At 46.7% G+C, this 21,038-nt stretch overlaps 1 protein-coding gene across 1 annotated transcript in view; it reads left to right on the top strand.

The window, feature by feature from the left end:
• CPS1 (carbamoyl-phosphate synthase 1) overlaps window positions 1-21,038 on the top strand; it is a 98,762-nt gene that overhangs the window by 37,782 nt on the left and 39,942 nt on the right. The window contains exons 20-21 of the mRNA XM_049802686.1: window positions 445-621; window positions 5,146-5,264. Of these exons, the coding sequence (XP_049658643.1) occupies window positions 445-621; window positions 5,146-5,264 (296 nt within the window). The remainder of the gene's footprint in view (window positions 1-444; window positions 622-5,145; window positions 5,265-21,038) is intronic.

Genomic DNA, 21,038 nt, shown 5'->3' with positions numbered 1-21,038 from the left:
GAGCAGATCTCTTCTGAACCTTAAAATTCCCACTGTGAGTTTCTATCTGTAACAGGTTGTTAAACAGAAATATCCTTCTATATTACTACATCCATGCTGCTGCATAATGCTTCCCTCTACTAAAGTGCTTCAAAGCAGTTTATAGAGGAGAGCAGCAGCTTCCTGTATTTTACAGATAGGGAGACAAAAGCAGAAAGGTCACTTGTCTGAAACTCCCTGTTGATAATATTGGCAAAGTGAGGCCTAGAAGTGGGACTCCCAAGGCGCAGTTAGCTGTACCTGTGTTAAAGCCAGCAGGACTATCTTAGGGAGTAGTTCCAAAGGTAGTAATCTTTCTGTATGTCTATCTTCATAGTTTAAATTAAGGTTTTATCTTCGTTGTTATTCAGGGGATAGCAGGACAGCAGCTCAACATAGCTAACATGAAAGTGTTGTCTGTTACAGGTCATGGCTATTGGACGCACTTTTGAAGAGAGCTTCCAAAAGGCCCTGAGAATGTGTGACCCCTCTGTAGATGGCTTCACTTCACATCTTCCTATGAATAAAGCCTGGCCAGATATTGTAGATCTCCAGAAGGAACTCTCCGAGCCATCCAGCACACGGATATATGCAATAGCCAAGGTAACAAATGATAGAAAGCCCTTGATCTATATCCCTTGAATTACACCTACCAGATTTCATCAAGTGAGGTGGCAGAGGTTGAGTATTCTTAACCTCTTTGCTTGCCTCTGTCAAGCACACTGGGACCACCTTTTGTAGGATCCTTGTTGTTGAAGTAGATGTATTCTCTATTGCATGTAATTTCCTCTGCAGAATGTAATACCTGCATGGGTATATGACTTAATTTTTCCTGCATCTTCTATATTCAGGTAATGTGTTTGCCTTTTGGTACAATCTTAGCCAATGCTCATTGTATTCAGCAGTAGGTGCATTCCTGTGTCCTGGCACTTCTGTGTTGGTGAAGACCTGAATCACTTTCCTTTGCTTGTTCCTAAAACATAATTGGTTACTAAGTATTGGCTATTGTACAGCCCTATTACACTAGTGTAAGTGTCAGTCAAAGTTGGCCAGTTCTGCAGATTACCATTAATTTATAGGAAAGGAGGAAGGAAAAAATGAATAACCTTTTGATAACTTAAACAGTGTGATAAATAATGGCAAGCTGCAATTTGTAAGAACACTGTCTTTTTGCAATTGTTGCACTGGTATGGGCTTGAAACTTAAAAAAAATTAAAACTATGTTAAATTTAGCGTGCTGGAAATTCCCAGTTCTTTGAAAAAAGGGTCAACTTCCCTTAGCATTGTTTTAACCCCTCTCCTGTCACACGGAGCATATCACTTCATCTTACAGGGTGGCTGGGTAATGGGGCTGTTATTGTAAGAGGAGCTAGGGTGTGAAATTATTTCTTCCTTCAACTCCACAGTGTTTGCCTGTGGGGCAACGGGGGCAAATGTAGGGTTAGTTACTTTAGAAGGTAGGTGCAATTTCACACTTCGGTTTTGCTGCAGCTAATTGTCCCTCTGTCCATACCCTCTATGAAGAGGAGGGGATAGCTGTCTTTTATATCTCATACTTACCTGTTGTTATTTTTTTTTAAGATTGCAAGCCTTCCTGGCAGGGAATGCCGCGTTACTATTTTTTGTGCCGTTGACGTTTTGTGGTGGAGACTTTAAGCCCTTTGTATTCATGTGTAGACACTATCTCATTACATCCTCCATATGAGTGTGGGGAGATGAGGTTGAGCTGTATTTGAAAAAGGTTTTCATATAGCTGTTCCTCTTATCAATGACCTGATCAAAAAGCACAAGGTGTTCTATAAATGTGTGGCTTGTCCAGCTGTTGACTCTCGCTTTTCAAGCTGGGGAAATGAATGTCTTCATAAGTGCAGAACATCCTTCAGCAGCTCTGCCTTGTCTTTATTATAGCTTTTTCTTGTGACTGAGAGAAAAATCTTGCTTCTTGTCTCTCTGAGTGGCTCAGAGTGCTTTTATGAAAGGTTAATCTTAGCCACATGTTAACACAGGGGATCTAGGGAGATGAAGGTGAGTTTGGGTCCCACTGAACAGTCTGGGTGTTCCCAGCTGGTGGCATTTTCACTGGGAGCTGTGGAAAAAAGCAAGATCAAAGTCTTAATCCCTCCCTACAAAGAGCTGCCTCTGCCTGACACAGTGCACTAATTCATCCCTGTTAATAACTGAGGCAAGCAATATCAGTAAGAGGTACGTCTGGCAGCTGGGGCTGCCTGCCTGGAAATCCCTTTCTAGCTTGCTGACATTAGTCCCAGTTAGCCATCAGCTTTGTTTGGAACAGGATGGAGCTTTGTTGTATGTCTTCTCCTCCCCTCTAAGCCCCACTAAGTCAGCTGTCCAAGGTTTTTTCATTTTTCTCTCTCCTTCCTTTGTCTGTTGTTTGATGAAAACATTAACTGTTCAGGTGAAAGGGAAGGGAGTTCAGCTACCATTCAGAGCTATTGCTGTTGTTAATGGGACATTGTAATCTAAAAGAAGGCACTAGGAGAAAGGCTGAAATAGAGGAGACTTATTCCTTGGCCAGAGTGGACAAGTGCTGAGAGGATGTAACTGCCTGATGACCAGGGCTGCTCAGTTTGTATCAGATCCTTTCTGGGTCCTCTTAAGGTTGTATACAAGTGGCCTCAGAATACTTATGCTGTGGATTTGATCCATGCTCTGTTTCAAACCAAGGCCTTGGTCTCCTAGTTGGTCACACTACAGATGTGTTAGTTTGCACTTGTGTTCCTGTCCACAGGCAGTGGAATAGTTCCTTTGATGAGAAGCAGGGATGGGACTGAAGGAACAAGGCTGCCAGCCCTAGAGACGGTATGGGCAGCTGATCCGCCCTCTGTTCCATGGCCTGGAGACCAGGTTTACTCCCTGACTTCACGGTGTGAAGGCAGTCCTATAAACAGGTTGGCTTCCCAGTGTGGGGCCAATGTCTACTGGATGGGACACTCTTGAAGGTGAGCAGGGCTCTAAAGTCACGCTGTCCTTCTGCAGCTCCCTCCCCTGTCTTCCACAGTGTGTTTAAGCTGTACTCCATGTAGGTTTGAATACAGTAAATCAGAGTGCTGTCCAGGGCCCCTGATCAAATCCTGCAGAACTTTCTGCAAACTCATTCTTCTCTCCCAGTCTCCAGACTTATCCTACAGGGATGAAGATGATTTATTTTCTCTGCCCCTCTTCTGGTTAAGGAGGGGAAGGCATTTGTTTTTTTTTCAGTTTCCCTTGAAGATCCCTAGAACTTCTAAATGAAGTGTCTGACCAGATTAAGTGTAAGCGGTCTTGCTACATCTGTGTGTATGTGTGGCTCAGGGACCACACATGCAAGTCTGCATGTGGTTTCAGAAAAGAGTTGGGCAGAAGAAAGACCTGCTCACGTCCCACTAATGTGGCAGTGTGACCTCACTCTGCAAGCACTAAGAAATCAGGATGGGAGGGACTCCTTACTAGTTGCCTCAAACCACTATTGTACCCAGAAATGTGTGACAAGCCCAGCCTTGTTATTGCCAGTGCTCAGGGACTGCTGTGATGGCCCCAGGCTTCTCTTTGCAGGTGTTTGGAAGAGCAGTGGCTGTTGGGTGCCAAGCGCTAGCTGAAGGTTTGGTGTGTAAGTGACTGGTTACTCTAGAGGAGCAAAATGTGCACTACAGATTTTAACCAGTGCTTGTGAGCAAGCAGGATATTCAGGTCAGCAGCTTATTACCTCTCAAGACAAGAGAATTGTGAGAAGGAGACCCAAGCAAGCTGCCTGGAAATCCTTTAGAAAAAGTTGAAGGTGGTGTCAGTATTTTGCAGTGTTTGGTGAGAGAGCTGTGACCCATCCCTTGTTCTTGTCAGGTGGTACCTTCTTGGAGCACAGCACCGAAGTGACCTGTACATTTCTTTCAGCTGGCGTAAAGTATCCACGCCACAGTGCTGAAGCATGTGGTGACAGTACAACAATGTGTGCGCAGCTTGATAACTCAGAGGAATAATGACAGGGTGCAGTGGGCCAAAGTCATTCCTGGATTAACGCTGGAGTTTTCTTCAGTGGCATTGCTCTGGCTTTTTTTCCAAGGATGCTGCCCTGCAAGAAAACAAGCATGGTAACAAATTAATGAACCGAATTACTTCAGCTGATATTGCGCTGGTATTATCGTTATGGTTGATTATAGTTGTTTTATCAGGAGAGTTGTAACTGTACACCACTTGTGAGTCCCAAGAAATATCAGTGATAGAAGGTACAACTGCAATGTATCCAGGTACAACTGCTCCCCAATACAATCATATTGGGGGGGCTCTCTAGCATATTCCTCTGAGATTATTTTTTTCTGAATACTGCAGTGTCCTGTAAAAGACTGTCATTTAAGAAATAACTCTGTGGTGTTCCTTTTTACCCCATGGTTGCAAATAGCTTCATAAAATAAAATAAAATAAAATAAAAAATAGCTCCAGCAAGATAATGCAGGGGAATGTGAATGATCTTGCCATCAAATTGGGAATACAGACACAGAAGCCTGAATTATGCTGTAGCAGCAGTGTATAGCCCAGTACTGGACTTTCCTTTACTTCAGGGGTATTTCAAGGCCATATATTTTGATTCAACCTTGTATGTCAAGGGTAAATCAAAATTTGTGCTCCAAAGCAAAAAGTTCCTCCACAGCTGAGAAGCTGGACCTTGCTGTTTAATATTTGCAGCTAGGAGATTGGCAGTGGCTCTGACATTTAGGTAACTTGAGTGGTGAGGGGTGCAGGTGGAGGAGTCGGCACCGCAGGCTGAATATGCCTTGCTGTAGGTAGTTAAGGCACATACTCTGTGGCTGCCAAGCCTTGTTGCCGTTAGTTTAAGGTTGGCTGCTGGCTCTGTGAAAAGCAAATTATCTCTTTCTTGCTCAAACAGAAACCAGTTTTTGATAGCAAAGCATGTGCAGAAGTGGCTGGTGCCTCCCCACACTGCTTGAGGGGCACATTTTCTGTTGCTGTGGGAGACAGGATCCCAGGGTAGATGAACCTGTGATTTATCCAGCATAGTCTACAGTACTTTTATGTCTTTATACTATATAGTTGCTGCTACCAATTTGTAGACTAAATCTGTATTTGCAAAGCATGTATTAAAGGGGCTTTTTGGTGCTGTCCTATTTTTGGCAGGCCTTGGATAGCAAAGTCCCCGTGGATGTCATTCACAAACTCACAGCCATTGACAAATGGTTCCTGTATAAGATGCGCAACATCGTGAACATGGAGAAGATCCTGAAGGAAATGAACAGGTAAGAAAAGCCAAAAGCCTTGTCCTAGGACACAGCGGTCCTTCTGGGGATCCTTCTGCTGGGGAACCTGTGGTAAGCCCTGAGCATAGATGCAGTCAACGCTGAGAAGTTTATTTCAGTGCTTGGAGTAAGCAATGTTGTTGTAAAACCCAGTTCACTGCCTCACCTGGACAGGGGAAATTTCTGAGACCACTCTTCTTAGTAAAAGAACTTCTTTGAGTGCTTAGGCATCTTGGCTGTTCTTAGGGATTATGGAAGTTCTGGTTTATTTTGGAAAATCCTCACTGTATCCCTGAGGCTAAGGCTGGGAATGCGGATGGACTACAATGAATAACAGCAGGTTGCACTCATGTAACTAGGACAGAGTTAGCCTTCAAACACAGGACTTGTCCTGACTTACAACACCTGAGGGTCAAATACACTGCATTTTTTTCCTGCCTGGCCAATTGATTTTTAAGCTTTTCTGCCTTGCTGTGATCATGCAGTATGTGTTGCTTTTGTACTGCACTTTCAAACATCTATAATTCCAGACATATTTAAATATAAATCTTCTTTCTCCAAGAAAAATGACCATATAAAACTAAGCAGGAAAGATAGCAGTAAATTAAAGCGCTGGGCTGTATTTCAGTTCCAGCTGTTGCTGACTTGAGCTTTCCCTTCGTGGTTTACGAGCTTGGGAGAGCTCCTTGCTGAGTTATTGGCTGTATGTTGGCCGGCTTTTCTGCTTCGGATGCGCGTTGTGTTAACCACGTTTCACCACATGATGGCACTGGGAGCGCACCGTAGCCAGTACATCACTAAGGTGCTAGTTAGTTCATCTGCTGTGATTTCTGCTTCTTTGACCAGCTGCGCGTTTTAATTGAGCAGCTCTTGCTCTCCCTTGCCCCTCGGAACAAGCTGCATGTGGAGCTAAACAAAAATAAATGTGGAGGGAGATGTCGAAGAGAAGGAGTAGCTTGATTATTTACAGAAATATATTGTTTGGCTGCACAAGTTTTTGCCCTCTAACATCCGTGTCATGTTTCATTTATCTCGAATGCCCTAAATATATATATGTGCAGCTCCTGAAGAAGAAAAACAATATATCCAGAATCAGTTTGATTTCCTCACTGTTGGAGTGGCATGCTCTGGATTAAGGCACTTGGGACCCCAGAGGTTGTCCCCATCCTCAGCTGGTATAAATCCAGCATCGCTCCACAGAGACTAATCGTGGCAAACTGTCCTATATCACTGAAGTTGCTTTCTCGTTCTCTGCAGTGGGTGGCAGGCAATAATACTGCTAGTAATGGATCAGTAGCTGGTACCATCCCACATAGTTTTTCATCCTTCTGGTGACTTCAGTCAGCGGCCAGCAGCGGCAGCGGCAAGTCGGCGGCTAAGCGCTAGGTTGAGGCCGACAGGGAGGTCCCCGAGGCCCAGGAGCGCCGGGGCAGAGCGGAGGGACCCGGCCAGAGCCGGCGGCTCTCGCGAGAGAGGCTGGCGCGGCGCGGGCGTTGCCAGGGGCAACCGCGGGAGATTAGAACTGCCCTGAGGAGCGGCGGCGAACGGGAGGGCGGTGAGCGGGACGGGCAAACAGGGCGCGGCGCGGCAGTTGTTGTGAGGGCGCGGCGCGGCAGTTGGCGCAGGTAGGGCGCAGCCCCCCCTCTTCCCAGCTCGAGAAGGCTACTCGAGCGGTGGGTGTCGGCCCAGAGGGAGACCCAGGGATGGTTGCCACTCGGGGGAAAGCCGTTGTTAGGAAAAAGAGGTCAACGCAGACAGAGGTGCCATGTAAGCATGCAGCTGTCCAGGTCTCTGGCTGCAGGGAAGGCCTGAGTCTATCACAAATGACGGAGGTCAGCGGCGACACCTCTTGGGTGCGGTGTGACCAGGTGAATGATCTGCTCAGCCTGGTGGTAGAGCTGAAGGAGGCGGTGGAAAGGTTGAGGAGTATCAGGGAGTGTGAGAGGGGGATGGATTGGTGGGCCCACACCCTACCATCCCTGAGGCAGAGGCAGCAGATGGAGGCTCCCCAAGAAGCGGAGGTTCCCCTGCCCTCCTGCCATCAGGCAGGAGGGGACCTAAGAGATGGAGGGCAATGGATACAGGGGATGCAGGCGAGTCCCCGCCCGGTCTCCCTCACCTTCCCAGTTGCCCCTACACAACAGGTATGGGGCTCTGGAACTCGAGGATCAGGCCAGTGAAGATCAGGGTGCAGATGAAGCCCTGTCTAGGGAGGTGCCTAGGCCCAGTCGGGCAGCCCCACGCATGCTCACATCCTCTGAAAAAAGAAAAAGGAGGGTGATTGTCGTAGGTGACTCCCTTCTGAGGGGGAGAGAGGGCCCAATATGCAGACCTGACCCATCCCACAGGGAAGTCTGCTGCCTCCCTGGGGCCCAGGTAAAAGACATTACCAGGAAACTCCCTGGTCTGGTTCAGACCTCTGATTATTACCCATTGCAGGTTGGCAGTGATGAGATTGCAGAGAGGAATCCAAAGGCGATCAAAAGGGGTTTCAGGGCACTGGGACGATTAGTAGAAAGATCGGGAGCACAGGTAGTGTTTTCCTCAATCCCTTCAGTGGCAGGGAAATACACTGAAAGGGACAGGAAAACACACCTGGTTAATACGTGGCTCGGAGGTTGGAGCCGTAGGTGGAATTTGGGGGTTTTTGATCATGGGGAGGTTTACACAGCACCGGGCTTGCTAGCGACAGATGGTGTCCAGCTGTCTCAAAGGGGTAAGAAAATCCTTGCTCATGAGACGGCAGGGCTCATAGAAAGGGCTTTAAACTAGGTTCGAAGGGGGTGAGGGATAAAACTAGGCGCACCAGAGATGAGCCTGGGGGCAGCATGCTGATGTTAGGGGTGGATTCGACAACCCAGCTCAAATGTATCTATGCCAACGCACGCAGCATGGGCAATAAACAGGAGGAGCTGGAAGCCATTGTGCAGCAGGATAGCTATGACTTAGTCGCCATCACGGAAACATGGTGGGACAACTCCCACGACTGGAGTGCTGCAATGGATGGCTACAAGCCCTTCAGAAAGGATAGGCAAGGTAGACGAGGTGGTGGGGTGGCTCTCTATGTTAGGGAATGTTTTGACTGTACAGAGCTACACGATTCTGATGACAAGGTGGAGTGCTTCTGGGTGAGGATGAGAGGGAAAGCCAATAAGGCTGATATCGTGCTGGGAGTCTGTTATAGACCGCCTGACCAGGTTGAAGAGACGGATGAATAGTTCTACAAGCGGCTGGCAGTAGTCTCAGAATCGTGTGCCCTTGGCCTTGTGGGGGACTTTAACTTTCCAGACATCTGCTGGAAAGACAACACAGCAGTGAGTAAACAATCTAGGAGGTTCCTGGAGTCTGTGGAAGATAACTTCTTGACACAGCTGGTGGGTGAGCCAGCCAGGGGAGGAGCCTAGCTAGATCTGTTGTTTACGAACAGGGAAGGATTGGTGGGAGGTGTGACGGTCGGAGGCCGTCTTGGGCTTAGCGACCATGAAATGATGGAATTTTCAATTCTTGGTGAGGCAAAGAAGGTGGTCAGCAAAACCACTACCATGGACTAGCTTCGGCCTCTTCAAGGCACTGGTTGAGAGAGTCCCTTGGGAGACGGTCCTGAAGGGCAAAGGGGTCCAGGAGGGATGGACATTCTTTAAGAAGGAAATCTTAATGGCTCAGGACCAGGCTATTCCCATGTGCCGCAAGTTGAACCGCTGAGGAAAACGACCGGCCTGGCTGAATGGGGAGTTTTGCTAGGACTTGAGGGAAAAAAGGAGAGTTTATCATCTCTGGAGGAAAGGGCGGGCAACTTGAGAGGAGTACAGGGATCTTGTTAGAGCATACAGAGAGAAAATTAGAAAGGCAAAAGCTCAGCTAGAACTAAATCTGGCCGCTATCGTAGGGGACAACAAAAAATGTTTTTACAAATATGTTAACAGTAAAAAGAATCCCAAGGAGAATATCTTTCCTTTATTGATAGAGAAGGGAACGTAGCAACCAGTGATGAGGAAAAGGCGGAGGTACTTAATGCCTTCTTTGCCTCAGTCTTTAATAGTGAGTCCAGTCATCCTCAGGGTACCCCACCCCTTGAGCTGGACGGTAAGGATGAAGAGCATAACATAGCCCTCTTAATCCAGGAGGAATTAGTTAGGGACCTGCTACGCCATCTGGACGCTCAGAAATCTATGGGACCTGATGGGATCCATCCAAGAGTACTGAGGGAACTGGCAGAGGTCCTTGCCAAGCCACTCTCTATCATCTATCAGCGATCCTGGTCAACAGGGGAGGTCCCAGAGGACTGGAGGCTTGCCAAAGTGACTCCCATTTATAGAAGGGTTTGAGGGAGGATCTGGGGAACTACAGGCCTGTCAGCCTGACCTCGGTACCGGGGAAGATTATGGAACGGTTTGTCTTGAGAGCACTCACAGGGCAAGTCCAGGACAAGCAGGGGATCAGGCCCACTCAGCATGGGTTTACGAAAGGCAGGTCCTGCTTGACCAACCTGATCTCCTTCTATGACCAGGTGACCCACCTAGTGGATGAGGGAAAGGCTGTGGATGTTATCTACCTCAACTTCAGCAAGGCCTTTGACACTGTCTCTCATGGCATACTCCTTGAGAAACTGGCGTCTCGTGGCCTGGATGGGTGCACTCTTCACTGGGTGAAAAACTGGCTGGATGGCTGAGCCCAGAGGGTAGTGGTGAATGGGGTGAAATCCAGTTGGCGGCGGGTCACAAGTGGTGTTGCCCAGGGCTCGGTGTTGGGCCCTGTTCTGTTTAATATCTTTATTGATGATTTGGATGAGGGGATTGAGTGCACCCTCAGCAAGTTTGCAGACGACACCAAATTGGGAGGCAGGGTCAATCTGCTTGAGGGTAGGGAGGCTCCACAAAGAGATCTGGACAGTCTGAATCGATGGGCTGAGGCCAATCGTATCAAGTTCAACAAGGCCAAGTGCCGGGTCCTGCACTTCGGTCGCGGCAACCCCATGCAGCGCTACAGGCTTGGGGAAGAGTGGCTGGAAAGCTGCCCGGCAGAAAAAGACCTGGGTGTGCTGGTTGACAGCTGGCTGAATATGAGCTGGCAGTGTGCCCAGGTGGCCAAGGCGGCCAACGGCATCCTGGCCTGCATCAGAAATAGTGTGGCCAGCAGGGGCAGGGAAGTGATTGTCCCCCCTGTATGCAGCACTGGTGAGGCCGCACTTCGAGTACTGTGTTCAGTTTTGGGCCCCTCACTACAGGAAAGGCATTGAGGTGCTGGAGCGTGTTCAGAGAAGGGCAACCATGTTGGTGAGGGGCCTGGAGCACGAGTCTTATTATGAGGAGCAGTTGAGGGAACTGGGGTTGTTTAGCCTGGAGAAAAGGAGGCTGAGAGGAGACCTTATAGCTCTCTACAACTACCTGAAGGGGGATTGTAGTGGGGTGGGTGCTGGTCTCTTCTGTCAGGTGGCTGGAGATAGGACAAGAGGAAATGGCCTCAAGTTGAGGCAAGGGAGATTTAGGTTAGGTATTAAGCAAAATTTCTTTTCTGGGAGGGTTGTTAAACATTGGAACAGGCTCCCCAGGGAAGTGGTTGAATCGCCATCCCTGGAGATATTAAAAAAGTGAGTGGACAGGGTACTTCAGGACATGGTCTAGTGGGCATGGTTAATGGTTGGACTCGATGATCTTGAAGGTCTTTTCCAACCTAAATGAGTCTATGATTCTATGACTAGGCATCAGACTGTATAGGCAGCCTGCTACAGAAAGCCCTTTTGCAGTATCCAACCTTGCATTCATATCATACATAAGCAACATTGTGTCCCTTGTAAGTGTATTCATGCAATTCAGCTCAGACTGCAGGTGGTATAAATTAACTTAGTCCCTTTCACTTATCAGTGCAGATTTTTGCTCCACTATCCTTACTCAGACTTTCCCCCGGAAACTGTCTTACCACATAACCTGCATTAGAGGGAGGGAATGGACTGTCCAGCTGCATTATGTTGAAGGCGTGTTGGCACAAAGGCAAAGAACCAGGGAAAAACATTTCTGACCTGAACTGAGAGACTAGTCCAGTGAGTGACATCAGGAAACACATGTCTGCAATAGCTGATGGAAAGCTAATTGAGTGATGCAAATGAGACTTGGCACACACATGCTCTTCCTGCAGACAGCTGTTTCCAGTCCCTGGCATGAGATTTACCTGTGCTACCAGATTATTTCCAATTGAAAAGAATGAGCTGTGACACCATCGTTGCTTTAAATCTTTCTGTTGTTGAAATACAGTTACCAAAACCAGAAGAGTTGCCCTGTTCCCAGGCACTGTTGCTGGTTACAAGCTTGCTCTCCATTCAGTCGAATCCATCCCTTCCTTTTTGTCTCTGGATTGGTTTGGGGTTTCTTTGCAGCAAGGTTTTAGATGCAGTTGGAGTAACATCTCTGCCAAGAGTCTTGATTTGGGCCCTTCAGAGCTGTTGTAGAGACTGGTAACAAGGAGATGGTCTCTACCAAGAGGAAATTTAGAGCTAGAAAAAGAGGCTATGACGGACAGATGGGCAAGAGGGATCAGAGGCAGGTGGAGGCCTTTGTGAGCAGTTCAGCAAGCAGCATTCACACACTGTGTGCTGCCTTGCATCATTGCCACTTGGAGCGATTCAGACGTGAGCAGAAGGCCTCACCAATTTATGCAGGGAATCTGTTTCCATGTGTGAAAGGTTGTATGGGATAATGTTATATGGGGGAAAACTTTTCGGACTTATAAATGTTTGTCTATTCTCAGTGGTGTACAGGCAAGGACAGCCATTTGCAGAGACAGTAGACTTGGAAGGGCACCCTCTGCCCCATTTACATTTGTCCCAGCAAACTTCTTTCTTAAGATTTAACCTGGTGCTGGTGAGACTGTGTAGCTTTTGTCATGTTGCAGCAACGTTTCCATTTGATTCTGCCTCCGGGCCTGCTAAGATGTAGAAAGAGTTGTTTCAGTTTATGTAATTTGGCTGCAGGAAAGCAAATGGCCTGAGTTGAATTGGGAAAAGAAAGCCATTTTGAGAGTACTTGCAAGAATATCCAGTAAGATCACACACACATCAAACATGTGCCTGTGCTGTTTCTCCTGTGACCTACATATTTTTCATTTTATGTGGAAACTTATATTGTGGCTTTTTTGTTTGTTTTTGACCAATTACCTTCGTACGTTCAGTAACGTAATCTTAAGTATAACCTTCCCCACCACAGACATGTGCACACAAACAAAACCACATATACATACACACATGGAAAGAGCAAGCACCATCATATACTGACAGTCCATGAATAGGCAATGGTGTACGGAGCAGTGGCTGTGCAATAGGATATGCTCTTATCAGGGAATTCTTTCCCTAGATTTGCCCTTGCCTGTCCCCTGAGAGAAAATGGAGGGGAAGAGCCCTTGGGTGACCCCACTGGCTGTTCATCACACTGACAGCTTGTGAAGGAGATAGAAATTTGATCAGACCATGTCTAGCTGTCTGAGGCAGTGAGAAGTTAGATGTGACTTTAAGGCCAGGGTTATGGACCCTGTCCAGAGCGAGTCAAATTTGCAGTAGGGTCCAGTAACACCATCATCCCCAAGAGCACAGCTGAAGCCCAGACTTGGAAGTAACATCTGGGGCATGTTCAACTCAAGACACTGGTAGCCTGGGTGCACGGGAAAGCCTCTTTTGGAATTTGCATCTGTTATTTGACTGTCTGCAGTGAGGATTTGCTTGCATGTGGCCATGGTTATTTTTATCTGTTCCTGGTTTTGTGATCCCTGAGAACTGTGGCTGTGTGCAAGGAGAATGTATGACAAATACCATTAAATATAGGTAAAGAGGTAGGCAGATATGGTGAAATCATCACTTGCACCCAAGTGATGTGGGGACAGAAACCTTGTTGAAATCAGTAGGACTTGTGCTCCTAAGTCAGTTAGGCACCTCTGTAGCAATTGAACCTGCAGTTGATTGTATTTGCAATTACTTGGGAGCTCATAGGGATGGGGAAAAAGGAGAGGTAATGGGGTCAAGTTCACTGCTGGGGAAAAATCTGAGTAAGACCCAGGGAAGATTGGGCCATCTTGCAACAGGCAGAAGTGTAAGTATATTGCCCAAAGAGGAACATTTCAATATTGATAAAAGGCTGTAAAGTAGAATTCAACTGAGAAATGAGGAGCATGATAAACCCCCATTTTGCAGCTGAGGAGCAAAGCATAGATATAGTAAGCTTAGCCAAAGTCTCAAAGACAGTCTGGTTGAGCAGTGAACTAAACTCTGCCTTCTTAAATCTCAACTCTTCAAATTAACATTAATGAAAACAGCAGATCTTCCTTTTGGTGGATACCAAACTAGCCAGCCTACTAGTCTTGTGCAGGACTTTAACTTTCTTGTCGGGGACTTCAACTTTCTGGACATCTGCTGGAAATACAACACAGCAGAGAGCAAGCAGTCTAGGAGGTTCCTGGACTGTGTGGAAGATAACTTCCTGATACAGCTGGTAGGTGAGCCTACCAGCGGAGGAGCCTCACTAGACCTACTCTTTACAGAGAAGGACTGGTGGGAGATATGGTGGTCAGAGGCTGTCTTGGGCTTAGCGACCATGAAATGATGGAATTCTCGATTCTTGGTGAGGTAAGGAAGGGGGTCAGCAAAACCACTACTATGGACTTCTGGAGGGCAAACTTTGGCCTGTTCAGGACACTGTTTGAGAGACTCCCTTGGAAAACAGTCCTGAAGGGCAAAGGGGCCCCAGGAAGGCTGGACATTTTGCAAGAAGGAAGTCTTAAAGGCTCAGGAGCAGGCTATTTCTGTGTGCCACAAGACGAACCATCGGGGAAGATGACTGGCCTGGCTGAACAGGGAGCTTTTGCTGGGACTCAGAAAAAAGAAGAAAAAAAGAGAGTTTACCATCTTTGGAAGAAAGGGCAGGCTACTCAGGAAGAGCACAAGGATCTTGTTAGATCATGCAGAGAGGAAATTAGAAAGGTAAAAGCTCAGCTAGAACTCAATCAAACTAACAGACAACAAAAAGTGTTTTTACAAATATGTTAACAATAAAAAGAGAGCCAAGGACAATATCCACCCTTTTTTGGATGCAGAGGGGAACATTGCCACTAAAGATGAGGAAAAGGCCGAGGTACTTAATGCCTTCTTTGCCTCAGTCTTTAATAGTGACACTAGTTATCCTCAGGGTACTTAGTCCCCTGAGCTGGAAGACAGGGACAGAGAGCAGAATATACCCCCCATTATCCAGGAGGAAGTAGTGAATGACCTGCTATGCCACCTGGACACTCACAGGTCACTATGGGACCAAATGGGATCCATCCAAGAGTACCGAGGGAGCTGGCGAAGGAGCTTGCCAAGCCACTGTCCATCATTTATCAGCAGTCCTGGTCAACAGGGGAGGTCCCAGAGGACTGGAGGATTGCCAGCGTGATGCCCATTTACAAGAAGGGTCAGAGGGAGGATCTGGGGAACTACAGGCCTGTCAGCCTGACCTCAGTATCAGAGAAGATTATGGAGCAGTTCATCCTGAGTGTGCTCACAGAGCATGTGCAGGACAACCAGGGGATAGTGCCCAGACAGCATGGGTTCATGAAAGGCAGGTCCTGCTTGACCAACCTGATCTCCTTCTATGACCAGGTGACCCACCTAATGGATGAGGGAAAGGCTGGATGATGTTCTCTACCTGGACTTTAGTAAGGCCTTTGACACTGTCTCTCACAGCATACTCATTGAGAAGCTGGTGGCTCATGGCTTAGACAAGTGTACTCTTTTCTGGCTAAAAAACTGGCTGGATGGACGAGCCCAGAGGGTTGTGGTTAAATCCAGTTGGCAGCCGGTCACAAGTGGTATTCCCCAGGACTCAATATGGGGGCCAGTTCTCTTAAATATCTTTATCAATGATCTGGACGAGGGGATCGAGTGCACCCTCAGTAAGCTTGCAGATGACACCAAGTTGGGAGGGATGGTTGATCTGCTTGAGGATAGGAAGGCTCGACAGAGGGATCTGGACAGGCTGGATCGATGGGCTGAGGCCAATTGTATGAGGTTCAACAAGGCTAAGTGGTGGGTCCTGCACTTGAGTCACAACAACCCCATGCAGCGCTACAGGCTTGGGGAAGAGTGGCTGGAAAGCAGAAAAGGACCTAGGAGGTGCTGGTTGACAGCTGGCTGAATATGAGCTGGCAGTGTGCCCAGGTCACCAAGAAGGCCAACGGCATCCTGGTCTGTATCAGAAATAGCGTGGCCAGCAGGAGCAGGGAAGTGATTGTCCCCCCTGTACTCGGCACTGGTGAGGCCGCACCTCGAGTGCTGTGTTCAGTTTTGGGCCCCTCACTACAGAAAAGAAATTGAGGTGCTGGAGGTGTCCAGAGAAGGGCAACCACGTTGTAAGGGGCCTGGAGCACAAGTCTTATGAGGAGTGGCTGAGGGAACTGGGGTTGTTTAGCCTGGAGAAGAGGAGGTTGAGGGGAGACCTTATAGCTCTCTACAACTACCTCAAGGGGGGTTGTAGTGAGGTGGGTGCTGGTCTCTTCTGTCTGGTGGCTGGAGATAGGACGAGAGGAAATGGCCTCAAGTTGTGCCAGGGGAGGTTTAGATTGGATATTAGGAAAAATTTCTTTACTGAAAGGGTTGTCAGGCATTGGAACAGGCTCCCCAGGGAAGTGGTAGTGTCACTATCCACGGAGGTATTAAAAAAATGCATAGACAAGTCACTTCAGGATGTGGTTTAGTGGGCATGATGATGTTGGCTTGATGGTTGGACCCAAAGATCTTAAAGGTCTTTTCCAATCTAAATGTTTCTATGATTCTAGCAGTGAGAAATGATGGCACCAATCATGTTTTGATAACTTTATACTTTGGAGATTTGTTTTGGAGGAGAATGTGTCCTTGCTCTGTGGGCATTGAGTGAAAACACCTCCTGGCCTGTGGTTTGCTTGAAAGGCGTAAGTGAGGTCCTGAGTATTGCTCTTGTTGTTCCTAAAGGGACACAGGTTAATAGATGGGAAAGCAGAAAAAAAGTGGGAGGCTACAGACCCACTTCAGCCCAGCATTTGTAGCCAGGTGCTCTGCTCTGTGGCCCATGGAAGAAGTTTATTGTGAATTTCTTTTCAAAGCTTATGTCCTTGGGTCTGTAAAAGGTGTGCTTTGAAAGCTGCTTGCTGGAAGCATGACTTGATTTCAAAACATGACTGTGGTGGAGTAGCCACCAGAAATACAGGTGCTGGAATTAAAACCTGGCTCCAGGAGGTGACCTGGGAAACAATGCAGGGAGGAACAATCAGGCAGGCCATCAATAACCTGTGCTCTTCCACAGTGTTTGTTGCATACCTGCACTTCTCAAAAGCATTGTTTCTGCTGACTTGTGTGCTTCTGGGACAGGTCAGAAAGCGTTAGTCAGATCTTGTGTAGGTATAAAGCAGAGTAGGTCCAGTGACGCTAAGTGAGGCTGCACTGATTTATACTGTTTGAGGAGCTGTCACTGACATATTTGTAGTGCTCGCTTTTAACTAACTGGGAAGATTACTTTTGTCTTTTTTGTGAACTGTGGGGCAGGGAAGACGTGGGAACAGAGTATGAATTCAGTACATGAGAAGAATACAATATAAGCAGCTATTCAGCACTGTTGTTTGTGCTTTATGTGAATCTGACATAAGATACTTTGTATTTGTCTTATAGAGCCATTGGTAATAATTTCCCAGCTGTATTTTCTTTCAAAGCATCTGTACATTTGTAAAAACACAGTATCAATATGCATTTTTTCCTTGATGCAGAGGATATACAGGCATCACCCTTTAAAAGCCATTGAGGAATCTCTGCAACCGGTATGTACAATACCAGAAGCAGGAGAGTCCATACCATGGAATCCCAGCAAAGACCTCAAAGCTTTCTTTTACCAGTGGTGGAAAATAGGCTTTGAGGAAGCAGCTATGACCCGTTTCTTGGCTGTGTTTTGGTGTGAGCTGCTGCTTCAGTGCATCACTTAATCCTAGGTGTGAGTCATTTAGGTGTTAGGGCACAGTGTGAGGTTCCTGTGACTTAAATTAAGATGTCCACAATGAGATTTATTAGCCCAGGGACCTGAATGTTAGGGATGCAGAGTGCTGGAGTGATAGTTTTTCGGTGAGCCAGATTTGACGGTTTACAGCTCCTGCTTCCCTAAATGCTCCTTTGACAGCTTCTTGTCACTCATGAGTTTCTCAGGAGGGGAAAAACGGTAGAGAAGATAAGCAGAGAGAGAATTTATACACCAGTCTCATTATTTTAATTGTAGCATGTTCAAAATCTTGTAAAATATCAGAGGCAATCAAGGAAGCCACTAGGAGCCTTGATGCAGAGCAGGGCAATGAGGAAAAGAGGAAGAATATGTCTTTGTATGTAATCCAACCTGAAGTAGGTTTTTGAAACCCTTCAGGTCTCTGACTCCTGAGAAAGGAAGAGCTCTCTCAGGACTGAGCATTAGGCATTTTGGCTCCATCTCTTCTTGCTTTCAGTCCTCTTTGCTTGCCATAGCAAAACTGTAGTCTGGGCTTAAATCCACCCCTCCAGATTTAGGAGGATCTGACTTCCAGACTGGTGGGCTGAGCTGGATTGTGCTCATCTTTGCAGCTCCTATGTGCATATCCAAGCCACATGAATAGTTGCCGAGATAAACCAGAGGTGACCTGCAGGGTGAGCCTGCTTACAGGGCAGATGTTAGCTGATGCAATAGCCATGTCCCACATGCTCCCAGCTCAGGCTTTGGCCCTCAGTTCACAAAATATTCCTGATCTTTTTGGTCAAGACCCATTAACATGTGCCTAAGTAATATGTGGATGGGCATAAACTTGACAACATAAATAAAAGGAAGTAGAGCCTGATTTGGGAGACAGGAAAAAGCGTGCTTCTTCCTATATTAAGCTGGGGCTTTCTGCTGGCGTGTTTATTTAGCATTACTCCTAAACTGGTGGAATCAGATGAAAGTCAGTCAAGTGGAAGAGAGGGACATGCAGAAGCGAGCAGGTTCTCCTGATAATTGCAATGCTGCCAGTATTCCTCCAGTCTGTTAATAGATTTCCCCAGGTCCTCTGTGTCAGGTGAAAATTTCCTCATTAAGAGGAATTTATTCCATTTCCTTTTATCATTTATTATTGGAGTGAGTGGATGGAGCTCAAAAGATGACAGGGTGGAATTTTAAACAAAAAGCAACAACAAATCAACACTGGAAGCTGAAATGAAGGCACAAGTAAGGTTCGGGAAAGGCTTCTGTTGTTTGTAAACTGCAAAATGTGCAGGGGACTTTAGCTTTCTGAGGAAGTGAACAGCCACTAGATGATTATAGCAGTGTGCAAAAGTAATTGTCTTGTTTTGAAGCTCTAAAACTTCTGTCATTTTGCAAAGGCAAATGTTAGGAAAAAGGAGCATTAGAGGAGTCTGGAATCATGGTCACTTAATCTTCCCTTGTTTCAGAACTGATTAGAAACCAGTGAGGGAGTTTAATCTTTGGAAGACTTTTTGCTCTGTGTTTGAAAAGTAAGTGATGCTCCAGGGGAAGGTGGGAGGCAGTGATGTAGGACTGGATCGTGTGTTTGGGAATAGCCAGAACTGAGAATTTTTTTCTTCTCTTTTTAGTGCTGGATTTCTGGTGAACTCTTGGAAGGGTTATTTGCACTCAAGTGTTCAAAGAAATCAGCTTGATTCTACTTTTGCTGGCTTTAGTGTCTCCAGCAAGTCTAAACGGTGGTGGGAATGCTGGATCTTAAAAATCATTACCCCTTAACCTCTGCGTGTCTCGGTTTTGCTATCTGGAAGATAAGCATCACCCTATACCATACTGTGTGCATGTCTCTTTATATTCATTCCATGAAAGCTGAGATATAAATGCTAAAAATTACCCTTATTAGTAAATGGAAATGACTAGGTATGAAGATGTGTGTCCAGTATGTGCAGAGAGGCAGCCTGATCTCCATACCAGTGCTGAGGGTTTGCAGCTTTCTGATCCAGTTTCCTTTAACCATGGTGGAGCAATTCTGCTAGCTTACTCTGCTTGCCCCTTCTGCTGGTTGTGCCTCCAAATCCTTGGGAGCTGTCTCAGAGGCTTTTGGCAATTTCTCACCTCGTGGCAGATTCTGGTTTCAAGTGCTTGGAAAGCAGCACTGCTGGTTGTTTTAACTCTTGCCGGTTTTCTGTGACAATATGAAATGGCAAAACTGTTACATCCCCAGGGCTGGGTTGTCAGTTCTAACCTTTCCTGCCTTGTGGTGAGCTGGGTGTGTTTCCTCCATTTTAAGCTGCCTCCATGGCAGTGAGAAATGAGAAAACCCTTCCTGTCTAGGTGCTGCTTAAACAGAGGTTACCACCGCATCTTTCTTATTAGCCACACTGAAAGCTACATCTCTTACCTTTTCTTCATCGTGCATTGGGAGCAGCAGAGTGAAAAATGCATGGTTTCATTTTCCCTTTAGGTACTCAGCTTTTCTGTTGCACACTGATTGTCCTGTACAAAAGTTAACTTTTTGCATGGATTAGTAAGGGTCCTAACCTAATTTAAGCTGCTAGCCCAAGGCAAATGAATCATGTCACCAAATAATCACTGCTTTTCTTCTACCCACCCTGCTGGGGGGGATGGCAATGAATGATACTGTTATAATGAGATACAAAAAACTGAATTGAAACAAGCTGCAAATGAAGGCAATTTTCTTTCTCTGTCAGCAATCAAATGACAGCCAGCTATGTGTGTTTCTGAGGCAGAAGGGAGGGAGATCAAGGGAGTAAACTGCACTGAAACAGGCTCATTTTCTTGCGATCATCAGGTCTGCTCACTCATACTTAGGGAATGCTGAATCTAAGAGAGAAATCTAACATGACTGCGTTCTTCTTAATAGCTGGTGATGGCTAGCATCTGTTTTGCCAGGGAATTGGTGGATCTTGCTTTGTTTCCTCCTGTAAAACATCCATCCGTGCCTTCAGTTCTGGCATTCATGGGTTATGCAAGAAGTCCTGCCTGTGAGCTGAGATCAGAAGGTAGAGAAGCGGAGGAGTTTTGTGGTGGAGGCATTAGTGCTTGGCAGCCACAGGCTTTAACGAACTGTGGTGCTGCAAAGTGGGTCTTATTTGGGGAAGTCTTTCTGCAAATCCAAAACCTGAGAAGCTCAGCCTGCTGGATTAGGCAGGAGTGTTTACTTCTGACACCAGTAAAGAGCAGGATCTGCTGCAGTAAGAAGGGTGATGTGATGGAGGGTTGTGGAGAAGATCAAGGGTGCAGGTGATACTCCTGCCTGGAGTCCCCTGAGGGCAGAGCAGGCTGGTCGTTGGTGCCAGGCTGGGACACAGTGCATAGGATAGCAGTTACAGTGCGTGTTTCCTTTCTGCAAATCCTCACTAGCTGTCTGCTATGCTACTGTGGGCAGGTGGAGCACCCTGTTCTCATATTGCAGGGGAAGGAGAGAGGTGGCATTGGGGAATTTGTAGAGGAAACCCCATCTACCTAGGGATCTGAACCCCAAAGTTTCTGGTCCCCAGTTCTGCGCTTAGAACAGCTGGTTTGGCACTTTGTGACTCTCACCTTTTTACGCTAGCCTGACTTCATTGAGGGCAGCAGAGCTGCTCTGTGCCTAAGCCAGAGTGGAAAATCCAGTCCAATGACTCTCTTTCATGCTTCAGCTTCCTGACACATTCCAATAAAGCAGCCTTACCCCTCTTCCCCCACTTAAATAACATAATGCTATTTATTTAAAAATACCATCAAGCAAAGGACATAATTCAAAAGCTCTGATTTAGGAAAATTGCTTGTTTGTTAATAATTTCCTTTTTCTTTA

Source organism: Accipiter gentilis, chromosome 1 (genome assembly GCF_929443795.1).
Source record: "Accipiter gentilis chromosome 1, bAccGen1.1, whole genome shotgun sequence".
In the NCBI taxonomy this organism is placed as follows: Eukaryota; Metazoa; Chordata; class Aves; order Accipitriformes; family Accipitridae; genus Astur; species Astur gentilis.
Note: the sequence above shows the minus strand (reverse complement) of the source record. Positions and strands in the feature narration are given on the sequence as shown.